General features: G+C 35.1%; 1 protein-coding gene across 2 annotated transcripts in view; it reads left to right on the plus strand.

The window, feature by feature from the left end:
• The window catches only part of PTPRQ (protein tyrosine phosphatase receptor type Q), a 266,655-nt gene that overhangs the window by 171,126 nt on the left and 78,869 nt on the right, over window positions 1–16,660 (plus strand). For both annotated transcript variants that reach the window (XM_015431259.4, XM_015431261.4), the window contains one exon: window positions 5,550–5,873. In XM_015431259.4, the coding sequence (XP_015286745.3) occupies window positions 5,550–5,873 (324 nt within the window). The remainder of the gene's footprint in view (window positions 1–5,549; window positions 5,874–16,660) is intronic.

The following is a 16,660-nucleotide window of genomic DNA, read 5'->3' on the forward strand; positions in this document are numbered from 1 at the left end:
TCAGGAGATCGAGACCACGGTGAAACCCCGTCTCTACTAAAAAAAATACAAAAAATTAGCCGGGCGCGGTGGCGGGCGCCTGTAGTCCCAGCTACTCAGGAGGCTGAGGCAGGAGAATGGCGTAAACCCAGGAGGCGGAGCTTGCAGTGAGCCGAGATCGCGCCACTGCACTCCAGCCTGGGCGACAGAGCGAGACTCCGTCTCAAAAAAAAAAAAAAAAAAAAAAAAAAAACCTTTCTGGAGTGTTATTTAGCAATGTCTACCAATGCTACAAATATGCATATATTTTACCTAGCAGTGATTATCCTACAGATTTACTCACACATATGTGTGGAATATGAAAGCGTAGGCTTATATATTACAGCTTGTTTGTTGCAAATATTGGACACAGCTTAATATCATTTCACAGGGGCTGGTAAAATCAAATTCGATATATCCATTTCAATGTGCTTACTCCATACAACTCCAAACACTAAAGAAAAAGCCAAAACATATCCAAAGCATATATATAGTGACCCTAAATCCCAATTCCCAGGGCAGTCTGGGTTTATGCTTGTTGTGCTGGCATTTCATCCAATAGACATTGCCTTTTACTCTCAAAAGTGACCTGTCTGTATAACAAATAATTTTCTGCAATGGAGTGAATGTTTGTATCACCCCCAGAATCATATGTTGAGGTCCCAACTCCCTGTGTGATGCTATTAGGAGGTGAGGCCTGTTAGAGGTAATTAGGTCATGAGGGTAGAACCCTCATGAATGGGATTAGTACTCTTATAAGAAGACTGCAGAGAGCTCTTTTGCCCTCTTTCTGCTATACAAGGACACAATAAGAAGCCAGCAGTCTGGAGTCAAGAGGCTGGTTCTCACCAGAAACCCGCCATGCTGGCACCCTGATCTCTGACTTTCAGTTCCAGAATGATGAGAAATAAATTTCTGTTGTTTGTAAATCACTCAGTCTATAGTAACTTGCTACAGCAGCTGAAACTAAGACAGTCACTCTAGGTATATTCTTTGGAAGTGAGAGAAGGGACTGGGAGGAGGAAGAGAGTGGGATATGAGGTTAGATGGAAAGAAAGGGAAGCCTGCACTCCAGTCTGGGTCACAGAGTGAGACTTTGTCAAAAAATAAAAATAAAAAAAACTTTTCAAGTATCCCACTGTACTTCAGATAAACCTAAAAGTCATACATTTGGTTTAAGGACTTAGTGTAATGTGATTCCACCTACATTGCCTACTTCGTCTCTTCCCATTCATCTCCTTGTAGACCCAACAGCCTTCTTTAAGTGTTTTCAATGTGTGACACTCTCTTCTTCTTCAGGGTCTTAACACCTTCACACATCCTGATTTTTTTTTATCTGTGAAGCTTCTTCTTATCCTTCAGGTCTCTAATTAAATTATCCTTCATCAGGAAAGCTAAATAAAGTCCTCTGTTATACCCTTGATTCATTTGCTCATACATTCAAAAAAATATTTATTGAATCACCATTTTGTTTAATTCAGTAGTGTAGACTCTTAGAGATAAGATCTGATATGTACATTGACATTTTATGTGTATATAACCTACAAATAAATATATCTTTTGCAGCAATTTTTCAATATTTTTATTGAGATGGATATGGAAGCAAAATCTCAATCTTTTATGGGGTGGGTTTATAGTGCAGAGCTAAGATTTATAGGAAAGTAAGTATCAGTTCAAAATAATGCAGGCTATACAAACTAATAGAGCTATCTGAAAATAAATTTTAAAATAAACTCCCCTTGAGATGTTGAGTTTCCCCTTGCTCTCTATATGTAAGCAGAGACTGGGTAAGTAGTGATCGCTCATTTTGTAATCACTTAATGATTGTATTGATCTTCTATTGCTGTGTAACAAATTGTCACAAACTTACTGGCTTAAAACCATACCCATTTATTAGCTCATAGTTCTATAGGTCAGAAGTCCAGGCATGCTGTGCCTAGGTTCTCTACTTATTCTCACAAGCTGAAGTCAAGTTGTCAGTCAACATTTTGTTGTGTAACTCAGGATCCTCTCCCAAGTTCATGTGGTTGTGGTAGAATTTAGTTCCTTGCAGTCATAGGACTGACAGCCCCTTTCCTGGAGGGCTTTTAGCTAAGGGCTTCTCTCAGCTCCTAAATATTTTGTGTTCCTTATCATGTGGCTCCCTCCTTCTTGAAAGCCAGCAATAGAGAAATTTTTGTGCACTGAATCCATCTCTCTAAAGCTTTGACTTCCTTTTCTGAAAATGGCCAAAAATACTATTCTCCTTTTAGAGGGCTCAGGTTATAAGGTCATGTCCACGGGATAGCTCTCTATTTTAAAGTAAAATGATTAAGATTCTTAGTTACAGCAGCAACATAGCTTTCCATCTGGACCTAGATCAGTGTTTGGCTGAGTAAGTGGAAGAATCTGTTTGTACAGGGACCAGGAATCTTGCGGGATATCTGCAGACACAAAGGTCAGACAAAGAGACAAGATGACCAAGATGATCTCTCAATTCCAAATTCTGAGATTATGTGATTTTCTCATTTATTTGTGTGTTCTTATGGATTCAGTTGCCAAATATATATCTTAAAAACTGAATTCTGTCCTGTTGCTATCATCTAATTTCTTCTTTCCTGGACAAATCAAGTAGTCTCTGAATTTCTCCCTTTTCCTATTTTGCAATTACCAGACTAGACTTAATAAAATGTACCTCTGGACATACTGTGACATTTTTTATAGCTTTCCATTGCCTGACAAGCTATCTATAGTTTCCTCTGACACAGTAAGTCCCCAAGCTATTGTGCAGTCCTTCTGTTTGTTATTGCCGACATGAATTACAAGCTGCAGTTTAACTCATCTTAGCTCATATCACCCTCTCTTCTATGATCTCCACTTTTACAATCAGTGAAATTCCATCTCTCGTGCCATCTCTTCTCTAAAAACATTTTCTGAACACCCAAGTCAATCAAACGCATCTGATTTATGTTAGAATATTTTGAAAATGTATCTTATGTTCAGATGATCTGAGTTCAAATTTAGTGACTGAGGGATTTGAAAAAATTATGAAAATTCTACTTTTTAGCCAATTCTAAAACTTCTTCCTCTATAAATGTACATTTTTTTCCCTAAAGATAGTGTTTTCTCTAATTGCTTTTCTTCATGATAGATAAAGGTAAAACAGAATTTGTGGTAAGTAGTGTGCCAAGTGGTCTATCTTACTGCTACTTTTAAGGTTAATGTTCAATTAAATGTAGTAAGACTTGATAATAAATATTAACATTTAAAAATAAAGTAATTGAATCTTATCATAAGACTTTAATCTACTAACTATCTTCCACGGCTTTATACCTTCTCTTCCAGTTTTGGTTAAAAATATATATATATATATTTATATATAAATCAAGCATCTATCTAGTATTTGATAGCATCTCCTTCTGGGTATCTGAGAGGAATTTCAAAGTTAACCTACTCAAAAAAGATTGTTAATCTTCCTCCCCAAAGCTTACCCCTCTTGCAGTCACCCACATCTTGATTAATAGTGACTTCATCTTTTTATTTGCTCAATCCAAAAACCTTAGGGCATTTTTTATTCCTCTCTTTCTCTGTTATTTCACATGCCACACATCAGCAAACCTTGCCAGCTCTCCTTCACATTATATTCAAGAGTTGAATGTTTCTTTTTGCTTCTGCCGCTACTACCATGGACCAGGCCACCGTGATCTCTTGTGTTGACATTGCAGTTGCCTGCTAATTACTCTCCTTGTTTCCAGCCTTGTTACCCTTTAGTCTGTTCTCAACACAGTAGCTAGAGTGATTCTGTGAAAGAGAGAGGCTGCCACTTCTCTGCTCAAATGAAAGCCATGACAATGTCCTCTAGTGTCACACACTGGTAGCTTCTACCGGTCACTCAGGACTTCTTGTTACTCTCCAAATATATCAGCCATGCCTGCAACTATACAGTTTCCTCTGCTTCAAATTTCTCTTTCTGAAATATTCACATGGCTAGGTCCCCTGCCTACATATGGAACTTAGTATCTTCTAATCCCTTCTCTGATTGCCTAATTTAAATTTTCAGTATCCCTGAAACTCTCCTTCTTCCTATTCTTCTTTTTCTCCATAACACTGATCATCATCCAAAACACTACAGTTGGCCCTCCGAATCCGTGTGTTCTGCATCTGTGGATTCAATCAACTACAGATGGAAAATATACAAAACCAAAATGTGTCTGTACCCAACGTGCCCAGAGTTTTATTTCTTGGCATTAATCTCTAAATAGTACAACAGCTATTTATAGAGCATTTACATTGTGTTAGGTGTTATAAATGACCTAAGATTATTTGAATTATATGAGAAGATGTGTGTAGTTTATATGTAGATACTACACCATTTTATATAAGGAACTTGAACATCTTCTGATTTTGTTCTCCATGGAAGGTCTGGGAGCCAGTACCCTGTGGATACAAAAGGTGACTATGTACAATGCTTATTGATACTTTTATTGTTTATAGCACCCCGAATTTAAATTTTGCAGGGACAGGAAGTTTTGTCTGTTTTGTTCCTTGTATTTTCAGCACCTACAATTCTACCTGTACATATTAGATGCTCTTAGATATTTATTGACTGTTGAATTAATATATCTTTAGAGATCAATGAGCCTTCTAAATGTTTATTAATTTTCTTTTTTTAAAATGTGAATATTAACATACAGTTTGCATTAATTATGTAATTTTCACATGTCATCATTTAGATTCTCTTTATCTCCATCTTCTTAATAAAGGTCCTTGAAGATATACAAAGAAAGGCATGGTTGAGAAGAGTTCCAATACCACTTAATTGATTGCTCTTTCATATTTCTAACCGTAACATGCTTATATTACTTGCCCAATAATCTGTCTCTTGAAAACAGGACGTGAGCTTTATTGTATCCTCAATCCCTAACACCAGGCTCAGAGCCTGACACATGGTATGCATTTGGCAAACCAATAGTTAGTATGAAAGCAAATAAATGACTCCAAGTAGGACCATGTGTTAATTCTAAATATACCTGAGATAAAATAAAAAATAGATGAATTATATACATTAAAAACTGTCAGTAATATTGTTTATTTAAAATTGTTTTATAATCAACATTTACTAGATATAAGATGTGTTTGTGTTTATTTAGACATTTAAATACACAAATATCTTCCCTTGGTACTGAATATTACAAACTCAAACCATACCTAGGGAAGTCCTTAGGATGACATGAGCATATAGTTTTCCTTTGTAACAGTGAAGTAGTTCTATTTGAAGCCAGTTTGTTTATATAAGCCACTTATGATTGAATTTGGAAGCAAAATTAAGAATTAATAAATTACAATTATTTTGCCCTCTACCCTTTTAAAATGGTGGTCCTGGAAGCATCACTCTAAGGTTCTTCTCATTAAGTGTGGGAATAATTAATCTAAATGCTATAGTAATTTGACAGATCTCTACTAGCTGCTCCATTATAGAATTCTATTCTTTCTTCTGTTTACAAAGTGTTTGGTAATTGTAACTGCTTTTAATTTTTCCCTTTAATTTTTAGTTCCCAGTGTTCCCACAAATATTGCTTTTTCTGATGTACAGTCAACTAGTGCAACATTGACATGGATAAGACCTGACACTATCCTTGGCTACTTTCAAAATTACAAAATTACCACTCAGCTTCGTGCTCAAAAATGCAGAGAATGGGAATCCGAAGAATGTGTTGAATATCAAAAAATTCAATACCTCTATGAAGCTAACTTAACTGAAGAAACAGTATATGGATTAAAGAAATTTAGATGGTATAGATTCCAAGTGGCTGCCAGCACCAGTGCTGGCTATGGCAATGCTTCAAATTGGATTTCTACACAAACTCTGCCTGGCCGTGAGTATTGTCCTGACATATACATATTGATTTCTGTTATATTCTGTATCTGTCTATATATTATGCTTTATACTTAATCTAATTGTGTATAAAATCACTGAACATAGAAATAACTGAGGACACTACCATATATAACAACATGTTTATTTTTAATTTAGTTGAAACCCAAAGAGAAATTCAATGTTAGTCATTATTAGGGCTTTTCTCAAACTCCCAAAGTTGTGCCAACGTCCTAGAATCTCATATTGCAACAGTGCATTGTGGGAAGCTTCTCTGATGCTCTACCATTAAGCCATACTGATTATCATCTAATGCCCTTGACCCAGGCCCACATTCTTTTTTACATATTTGGAGGCTCTGCTGCTTTTAAGCCCAACTTTACGACGTTTTCAGTGACTTCAAACTTACACACAAACACGTGTGACCACAATAACCCTGACTGATCTGTCTGCAAGTAGTTTTTCAGCTTGTATTTTTCAACTGCACAAAATTCTGAGGCAAAGAATTATCAAGCGTTCAACTCCTAGCTTGAGATAGGAAGAAGAAAAAAATACAGAGAAGAAACACAAATACTCGAAATTATTTTGCCATCTATACATCTTTCAGGACTTTAAATGCTTTTCCATACAAACCATCAATGTATAAGTAAAGATTGCTCTTGCAACGTAGGTTTGTTGTTTATAGTTAACTGTTTGTCCTGCTTGCTTGGAGAATATAATTAACCATAATTAAGTAAATAAATTTATATTCCTTATCCTGAACTCTGTCTACATAGAATTGTGATGGTTTCTATGCAACATAAATAAGTTGCAAATCAAGTCCTGCAAGCCAGAGCTCTGGGGAATGGCTGCATTCTCTGAAATGCCATTTCCGCCCCAGCCCTCCAGAGCAAATTTCAGGTTTGCCAGGCCACCCATCCCATATAAACCCTTCAGATATAGACCTTATGTTATCATCTTCCTATCTTGACTGAGGCTCTTAAAAGATGATCCCTTTCAAATCCAAATCACATGTTCTTAAACATTTTTGATACTTATTAGCATAGTAATATACCTACACACACACAGACATAGATTTTCAGTGACAAATACCATGTTAGCACTTATAGATATAGATAGTGAAATAAACTTTGATCTAGAGGGCTTTATTTTCTAGGCCACCAATTGTGTCTCTTGTTATAATTTCCCAGAGTATCTGGCATAATGTTTGTAATAGTAAATGTTCAACAAATGTCTGTTAATATAATTCAACATTTGAGGTAGAATCCTGACAACTCAGCCTTTGACACAATTGTCCAACCTTTTCTCTTTTTGGTACTTTGACACTTGGTTTCCGTAAGGTCTGCCCTTCTGTTTTTTCTCCTACCTTCCTGGTAGTTCCTTCTTAGTCCTCTTTGCTGAATTATTCTCAGCAAATAATTGTTTTTTAACTGTAAGCATTGGAGAGATGAGAGAGCTATACTTGGCCCTTTTTTCTTCTTTATCAACACACAACCCCAAGGAGATTTTTCCCTAACTGCTCTTATTCTGGTCTATAGCTTTAAAGTCTACTTACATCTCGATTATTCTCAAATACTATATCCAGTCCTGAATGCTGCCTAGATCTCTAGATCAGTATATCTGCCTGATCAACTAATCACTGGGCTTGTGTGTTGAATATACTTCTCTAAATTATCATGATCAAATACCAAACCTTCTCATATCATTATTTATCTGTTTGCAGAAAATGAAAATCCAGGCACTGTTCTTTTCCTCCTCAATCTTGCCCATGATTCATTTCAACCACACTATCTAACCCAATTCCTCCATTTGCATTACTATTACATTAGTCCAACTCTTCATTACTGCTCCCACATCACTAGCCTAACTAGCCTCTTACACTGCCAGACTGGTCTTTTTCAACCTAAAGCAGATGATGTCACTTTCTTGCTTAAAACTAACCAATGAATTTCCATGGCTCTTAGAATAAATTTTGCATTTCTTATCATGGTTAACAAGCCCTATATGACTTGGCTCTTACCTTAAACTTTAACATTATTTATAGCCATGTTCCCCCTTACCATTGTCTTCCACTCATACTAGACTTTTTTTTTTTTTTTTTTTGCTTACACAAAATAAATTCTTAGAATTTGCACCTTTGCGTTCCCTGTTTTTTTTGACCAAAATGTTCTTCCACCTCCTTCTTCACATGAGCAGCTTCTTATAACATAGATCTCTACTTAAATGATCTCTGCTCAGAATGAATTTCCCTGACCACTCAATCTAAAAATAGTTAAAATAGTCATGCAGTAATCTTATATAATATCATGTTATTTTAATGAATATTTATAATTACATGATCATTTTTATTTGCTTCTGTTTAAGGTCTGCCTTGATCATTACTATTGCTTTTTTTTGTGATAAGATCTCATTCTTTCACACAGGCTGGAGTGCAGGGGCATGATCACAGCTTACCGCAGCCTTGACCTCCTGGACTCAAGTAATCCTCCCACCTCAGCCTTCCAAGTAGCTGAGACTACAGGCAAATGCCACTGTGACTGGCTAAATTTTTTTAAATTTTTTTGATATAGATGAGGTCTCACTATGTTGCCCAAGCTGGTCTTGAACTCTTGGGCTCAAGTGATCCTCCTGCCCTGGCCTCCCAAAGTGCTGAGATTACAAGCATGAGCCACCATCCCACCCATATTTTCTTGTTGTCTAGAATAGTTCCCAGTACCAGGAAATACTCTATAAATATTCCCTGAATGAGAGAAATTTGATTGAATAAGTTCCAGTGGGTAGGACAAAAAAGATTGTTTTCCAGTGCAGGTGATGACAAGGATGATGATGCTATCACAAAGATAGCAAAAATATGGAAAAAATTCAGTTTACTTTGGGGTTAGTCAGTAGGTATGGTTATTTTGAGCCTGATGATTTTGTCAAGAAATAACTATTCTAATATAACTAGAAAACAGAAATAAGTAAATGCCCAGAGATTGGAACCAAACACATCAGTAGCCTAGATCTGACTTGTGGACAGCTGATTTGTAACCTTTGATTAAAATATGCCTGTGCCTTTGTGCCTGCTGCCACTAAGGGTTCCCATTCTGAGTATCTCACTGAGGAGTACCTGCTTCTAATTACCACACTGAGCCAGGAAGTGAACTTTTTAAATGCACAGTCCCTTGCAGGCACACTTGACACTATTATACAAGATGTTTAATTAGCATAAACCAACATATAACATGATCAGTTCAGAAGTTGGTAAATGAAACTGAAAAGTTGGATTTCTAAATAATCCTACATTCTCAAGTCTTTCCACTTGGATATCATTATTTCCACCCCATTTCCTCCACTTCTTACACCTTTTAAGTTCTATGACCATATTTTATTTCCAGGGGACACACAAAAAATGGACTTTCTACCACTGTGATTAGGAGAGAAAGATGAAAAGATTTATATTTTTCAATTTTGTGATAACAAACATATGATTGTATTCTCAAAACTCACAGCTTTTCAACTAAGTAGTCACATATGGGTGAGAATAATTGTTTAAGTTTTGACAATTAGTTGGTTACTCTTCTTTTAGTTTCAAGAATGGAGGAAATGTTTGCTTCCAATGGAACAGAAGACATTTTTCTAATGATAAATATTGTACATTTGAATTTCTGAATTTCATAAGCATACATCAAAATAAAAGTTCTATTTATTATATTAAGTCAGGAAGAGATAATTTGAGATTATATTTGATACAAAAGACAAAAATACACTGCATATTTTATTGCCACATCATATATATGGTGAAATAACGTAAGAATAAAAGAAATTAGAACAGTTAAGCAACAAAAGTCTTGAAGAGCAATAATCCTTTTAATATTAAAAATAAGGCATTCATAGATGTTGCTTCTGCATAACAAAGATGAAAATATAATGGCCATTTTGCAAACTCAAAAAATAATTTGGATGAAGAAAATCAATAAGTTTTGTATTATGTATAATTGACTCAAAAATGTGGCATGGATCATGTGGTGGCTCATGCCTGTGATCCCAGCACTTTGGGAGGCGATGTGGGCAGATTGTTTGAGGTCAGGAATTTGAAACCAGCCTTTCCAACATGGTGAAACCCTGTCTCTTCTAAAAATACAAAAAAAAATTAACTGGACATGGTGGTGTGCACCTATAATCCCAGCTACTTGGGAGGCTGAGGCTGGAGAATCGCTTGAACCCGGGAGGTGGAGCTTGCAACGAGCCAAGATTGCGCCACTGCACAGTAGCCTGGGTGACAAAGTCAGACACCGTCTCAAAAATAAAATAAAAATGCGGTATGTTGTTTAATGATATAAGATAAAACAATAACTCTTTCTCTGAATTAGAGAAAAGACTAAACAACAATATAAAATAGCACAAAATAACTATCTCAGAGAACTGCATTTTATCCTAATGACATAAAATCGTACTCAAGCACTTACTAATATAACATCTTGTCAAAACCTGGATCTTCTCGATAAAGAGTTATTGATTAATGGGTAGTTTGAAATCAAATTGTTTTAAATTTGAGTAACTCAAATAAAAGACCACCTAGTTTTAATAATAAATATTATAAAAGTTTCTACAATGGATTATATAATCAGAAAACATGTTATCATTAACTATCTGAGCCCATAACGAAGAGCATCAGAATGGAAGATCAGGGAGAAAAGTCAGAATGCAAGCTGAGATTTAAATTGGATTACCCTGTGAATCTGAATGTACACCTGTAAAACAGAATAAATAAGGGAAACAACGTTCAACCAACTCAAGCTAACCATTCTTTCTCTCACATGCTCTTACCTAGATCATTGAAGCCAAATTGCTTTTGTCCTCAACTAATCCGTATAATAGCCATAATTCTACTGCATGCTCAGAGTGTATAGATACAAATATAAGCATGAAATTTTTAAAAAATGGCAGAAATATTTAACTTGAAACATTATAGTCTTGAAAATTATTTTACTCATCTACTTTTCTGATTATCCTTAAAGTCAAAAGCAATTTGAGTGGTGTGTATATATGTGGTGGTGATGTAAAGTCAAAAGCTGTTAAATGTCTCTGTGGTGCACAATAGATACTTAATGCTGAGGAAATGTACAACTTTAAAGGAGTGTGGGTGTGAAATTAGTACGGAACGAAATGGGAGTCTTGTAATGTGCATCTCCTATAGACCACCAAGACTGGAAGACAGCAAGAAAGGAAAATTCCTGGGGTAACACTTAGGTTGTGAAAACCACAGGATACCATACTCATGAGGAATTTTAACTACCCAAACATCTGTTAGGTTAAAAAAAAGATTCAACAAAACATGCCTCATCAAAGAAGTTTCTAAGGAATGCAACTTTATGATCTAAAAAAGAAGAAAAACTAAATAGAGGGCAAAGTACAATTTAACATTATTTAAAATTAGAAATAATGTGTTACTGTATGTTTGGTTGTTTTCCTTAGTTTCTTCTAAACTGTGTAATGCACTTATGTGATAAATGTTATAGTAACAGAGATAGAAATTATCCTTTTTATAAAGAAGCAATTATATCATGTTAAGAAGTGATTTTAGCCATAAATAAATAGGAATCTATAATTCAAGACATTTAGAAGTTCATTTGGTGGCAGTGCAGTATTAAAATGGGCTCCATCTTGCTACCACTAGAGAAAATAAATATCATTTATTCTAGACATGATGGTTGCACTTCTGCAAAATTAGTTAGATGCTGTTGAAAGTCTTCTAAATTAGTTGCGCAGGACTCCCTAATGGGTAATTCAAGACAACTTCTCTGTCCTCTAGGCCTGAATATTGAAGTTATTGGTATAACCACTTAGATTCCCATAGACATCTCAAATTCCATATTGCCACCTTCTCTTGCAAGTCTTTTCCTTTCTATGTGTTCCGTGTCTCAGTTTACCACACCATTATTCATCTAGTTCTTCAAACTAGTTACCTAGAAATCATTTTTAGTTTTTTTTACCTACTCTCATCCCCCACAAGGCAAAACCTGAGTCCTACTGTATTTACCTTCTAAATATCTCTTGTATTTGTTTATTTTTCTTTTCAAGTGTCTCTAAATCCAGACTTTTACATTTATCTCTTAGATGATTACAAAAGAGATTAACTAGTCTTTCTGCTCTCATTTTCTACCATTCATCTGAACTCAGCATTTCAATACACCTGCCTGACCATGATGTTCCTCTGCTGAAAATCTTTGATCATTTTCTATTTGCCTGCATGTTAAAACTATGCCCATTAGTAAGCTCTACAAGGTCACTTATGATTTGGTTTATATTTCTCATACAGGCACTATTCTTTCTCCTTTATGGTCCAGAATCTTTGCTGTTCTTTCTTATTGTCCTTTCTTTCCTCCTCTTCTGGTGACCAGCTATCTTTTTGCTATGTTTTTAAGTATCTCTTTTGAGAAGCCTTTCAGAAATCCTTATTTCCAGTCCCACCTCCCAAAACTTGTTTCTCAACAAGTGAGCATATTGCATCATAGTTATTTCTCTCTCTTTCTTTTGTGGGACTTTGAGTTCCTTAAAAGCAGAAATAGCCAGCTGAGCATGTCTTATGTACCTTTCTGTCCCCTGTGCCTACTTTTAATCGAAGACTTTTTATGAATATGGAAGAAAGGCATTTGACTTTATTGTTAAAGTAGTACAGTGTCAAAATTCTCCATATTCTAAAATAGTTCATACTGATTTTTTTCAGTTTTTTTGGTCTAAATCTTGTCTTTCAAATACTTGCATTGTTACTGCCAAAATCAAAATTCTCCTGGCCAGTTGCTTTTCATGTTTGATATATTCAGCTTCTTTTATTTCACAAAACCAGTCTATTTTATATTGTTGATCATTTTGTGACTTTTCTTTTCATTAATTAACATAAGAAATATAAATAATTGCATATATGAAATATTCCTATTACATATAAAAATATGAATTATTGCATATAGGAAAGAAATAATTATTGCATTTAGGAATATTTCAAACAGTGAAGGAAAATAATAAATGCCCAATTCAGAATAGATTGGAGAAGCATTAAAAATATCTAAATGATTAACTGAGATAATGAGCTGGTGATAAATATGTATAGTGAGACAGAATTATAATAGGTTGATGGTCCATGAAAGAACAAAGAGGAAGAACGATGTTTAAATTTGGAGTGCTAAGTGTGATTACAAAGAACAGATATATGGGTGAAATCATAATTTAAAGGAAATCATAGAAAGCATATAATATTAAAGTAATAAAGCATTCAACTATATATCTGATGTCAAAAGACCTTATGCTAGGTTATGATGCAAATATTCTAGAATTAAAATAAAAATACTTGTTTTGAAATCCTATTTACATAAGCAAGTGGAAAGTTGTAGCAAAATCACTAAAAATCAAACAGAGAAAAGTGTAAGGATTATCACTGTTTTTTTTTTTTTTTAAATCATCAATATTTTAGAAAGTCTGCTTTTCATAAAGGAAAAAGGGGAGGAAATTTTCTCCCCATTTATAGCTTAGCTGTATTTTATCTTTTTAAACTTCAAATGAATTCTCCTATGTTCTCTGGGATCTCAAACTAAATTTCATGTTGAATCGATTTATGCTTCTGAGAATCTTCTTTCTGTTCATTCAGCAAGAAGCGTAAAGTAGGTGTAATGCATTGTGAATTTTTGTCTTTAACCTCAATTCTAAGTTCTAGCTCAGCATTAGGCCCTAGGTCAGCAAAATTTCAGCTCCCATTTCTTCTGTATTTACTAAGAAAGTAGAGAAAATTCTGATTTAACTATGAAAATTCCAAATTATAGAAAAATCCTAGGATTACTATGTATGGAGTCTTGGTCACTTTTTGTTCATGCCTAGTAAATAAAATGAGAGCCCTAGGCTGCACAGTGAAGAATATTAGCAATGACTTACCTTATTGGGTGTTCACTATGTGCTGGTACTATTCTAGGTATTTAAAACATTAATTCATTCATAAGTCTTTATTTCTAGCACAGAGTCTGCACTCTTAGATCTTGACTAGGACTTGAGCAAAGCCTCAGGGTTGTAGACAAGTACCAAGAGATGGAGAGGTACTAGCTAATATCACATAGAGAAGCTATCCAACTGCCCAATCATCTCCCAAGACAAATTGAGTGAGAATTTTGACACACACCTCAAAATTATACTTTTGAGGTTTCTGAAACCCTTGGTTTTTATTTTTCTTTAATGATATCCTAGATATATTTTTACCCCAATTATGCCTGCATACAAATAAATATGAGAAGAAAATAGCAACATTTATCCTGGTCCTAAGACTCCATTATGGTGATGGCCTTACCTGAATTATTCCAGGTTGTTCCAATGCAGAGCTTCATGGTAGCATGAAAGCGGTGATATTTTATGCTCTAATGGAACATGCTGACCTGTTATTATTCTAGAAACTTTGAGATGGGAGGAAGTGAGTAGGGAGAACCCTCTTCATAGTTTATCCAGAATTAAAATAGAATGAAAGGTAGGAGGAGACCAGTCTGTGGAGAATTTGATGGCTTGATACATGTTTCCATGTTGATTACCAGCCCCCAAACTTCCTTTATATCTGCTTCCCTAGTCTTCACAGAAGGAATAATTCAATTCCCTTTTTCCACCCCTATTTCTAAGAGTTGTAATCATTGGTCATCTCATCTGAAGAGCAGTGTCACTATTTCTTCAAATGGCATGTTGACATTATAGAGCAGTGGTTCTTAAACTTGAACTACAATCATTACAACCACCTGGAGGACTGAGCCCCACACTCACGGTTTCTGATTCAGTAAGTCTGGGGTAGTGCCTCAGAAACTGCTTTTCTATGGCTTCCCCAGTGATGTTGATGCTGCTCGCCTGGAGACATATTTTGAGGACCACTGTTGTAAAAAGTTGTTTTATAAACATGATGCTATTCTCACAAAATACATATTATCTGATTCTAAAGTAATAGTAATTATTATAGTATTTTCATTCTTACCTGGCATGGCCAGTATTGAAACTGAGAGGGGTTTTTTTGTATTTTGTATTTTTTTCCAACTTAAGCCAGTCTGAAATTAGTCAGAAAATAACTCACTTAAGCATCAGATAAAATATCATACAGTGAGGTCTAATACTATGAACATCCATGAATCATTCTTAGTACTCATGAATCTAATCTGACAAATTCTTGGGCTTGCTGTATTTGTAACACCATTATACTATACCCTCTGCAGCACCACCTTGCTGTTAGGAAATCTAATTAGAAAACACAATTAACATCTTATAAAATGACAGGAAATATTTCCTACACCAACAGTGGTGTTGCATTTTGGTCAGCAAAATCCCTGGGCTCTAGGAAAACATCCAAACTACAAAAGCATAGCCAGTTATCAAAGTGTTTTAACCAGTGGACAGGAATATGTCCTGAGATACTCTTGCGGTGTGGAAATATAATGAATCCAATTGCAGAGCTACTTCAGGGCGCTTGATGCCCTGAATTGCTTAAGACACAGGAATCCACCAGCCTGTTGGATTTCTTCTAATCCTGAGAGACATCTAACACTCAGTGTTAATTTGTCCAGATGTGCTGAGTCAAAGTCGACTTGTAGTCCTTGAAGTTGTTAATATTTGTGTAGCTGAGAAACAACAGAGCCCTTCATTTAGTGATGACAGTCACTAGAAATCTGGTGGCCTAGTGTACCAAATCCTGAAACTAAAACACCCTGGATGGTAGGCCCTTTTAGTAAACTTTTTATACTGAACTTAAATTCAAACAGTTGTGCAGATAATTTAAATTGCAGCTATGTAGAGCCGAAGTTTCCTGTTTTGTGAGTTGCTGTCAAACCATTTATTCATTTATGTTTATTCTTTTAGAAAAGTCATCATAACGAAGCACATTAAAAACCACAGAGTATTTTCTAGAATATTTTCCACTATTAAGTTACACTTACAGGGATCTGCAGATTGCAAAGTTACAAATAAGTCTTTGAATGTGCTTATTCTAAAATTATAGTATTAGGCACAATAAAACTTGTAGGTTCTTAATCAAAGTGGCATGGATGGGGGCATTCAGACTTTCATATGGACTAGGCAAAATGATGGTCTATCCAGACTCACCTTTCAGCTAACACACTTAGCATCAAGACACAGATGGATGGGAAAGATGACCCTGACCCACGTAAGACCCACATTCCTGTGCAAGGATAGAAGCATGATAATCAGGAAATGATGGTTGTTAGTTACAGAAAATGCATTATGGTGAAAACCAGGGGGAAAGTGCTTATGAGAGGAAGTGATTGGATTATGGGGAATGAGAGAATAAGGATAGATCATTCCTACTGAGTAAATTGCTGTGATTTATAACAGAAAGGGTAGAGTGATATCTTGACCCATTACTGACTAGATTCATTTCACAAACAATCCTAAATCAGAATGTGACAGTATATGGGGAGACAAACAAAATCTCCCAAAGATGCTTATAAGTTACTAAGCTTTTAAACTGGCATATTTTCAACTCCTCATACCTTTGCCACCATAAGCTCCCTTTATTTTTGTAGTTGACATTCATAAATGTAATTTTGTAGCCACCCTTATGTGACACTAGTAGTAGTTTACTATATGCTGTGATAACAGAGAAAATGCTGGATGTATTTTATTATATGTTTTGAGAATTTTGTTAAATTTCATAAGAAAAATACCTAAAATAATTTGTATATGTATATAAGTATATTATAATATTGTACAATACTAAAATAATTAGATACTGTTTTATAATAGATGGACATAAATATTTCTCTTAAATTACCTGTGAAT

Source organism: Macaca fascicularis, chromosome 11 (genome assembly GCF_037993035.2).
Source record: "Macaca fascicularis isolate 582-1 chromosome 11, T2T-MFA8v1.1".
NCBI classification, from domain to species: domain Eukaryota; kingdom Metazoa; phylum Chordata; class Mammalia; order Primates; family Cercopithecidae; genus Macaca; species Macaca fascicularis.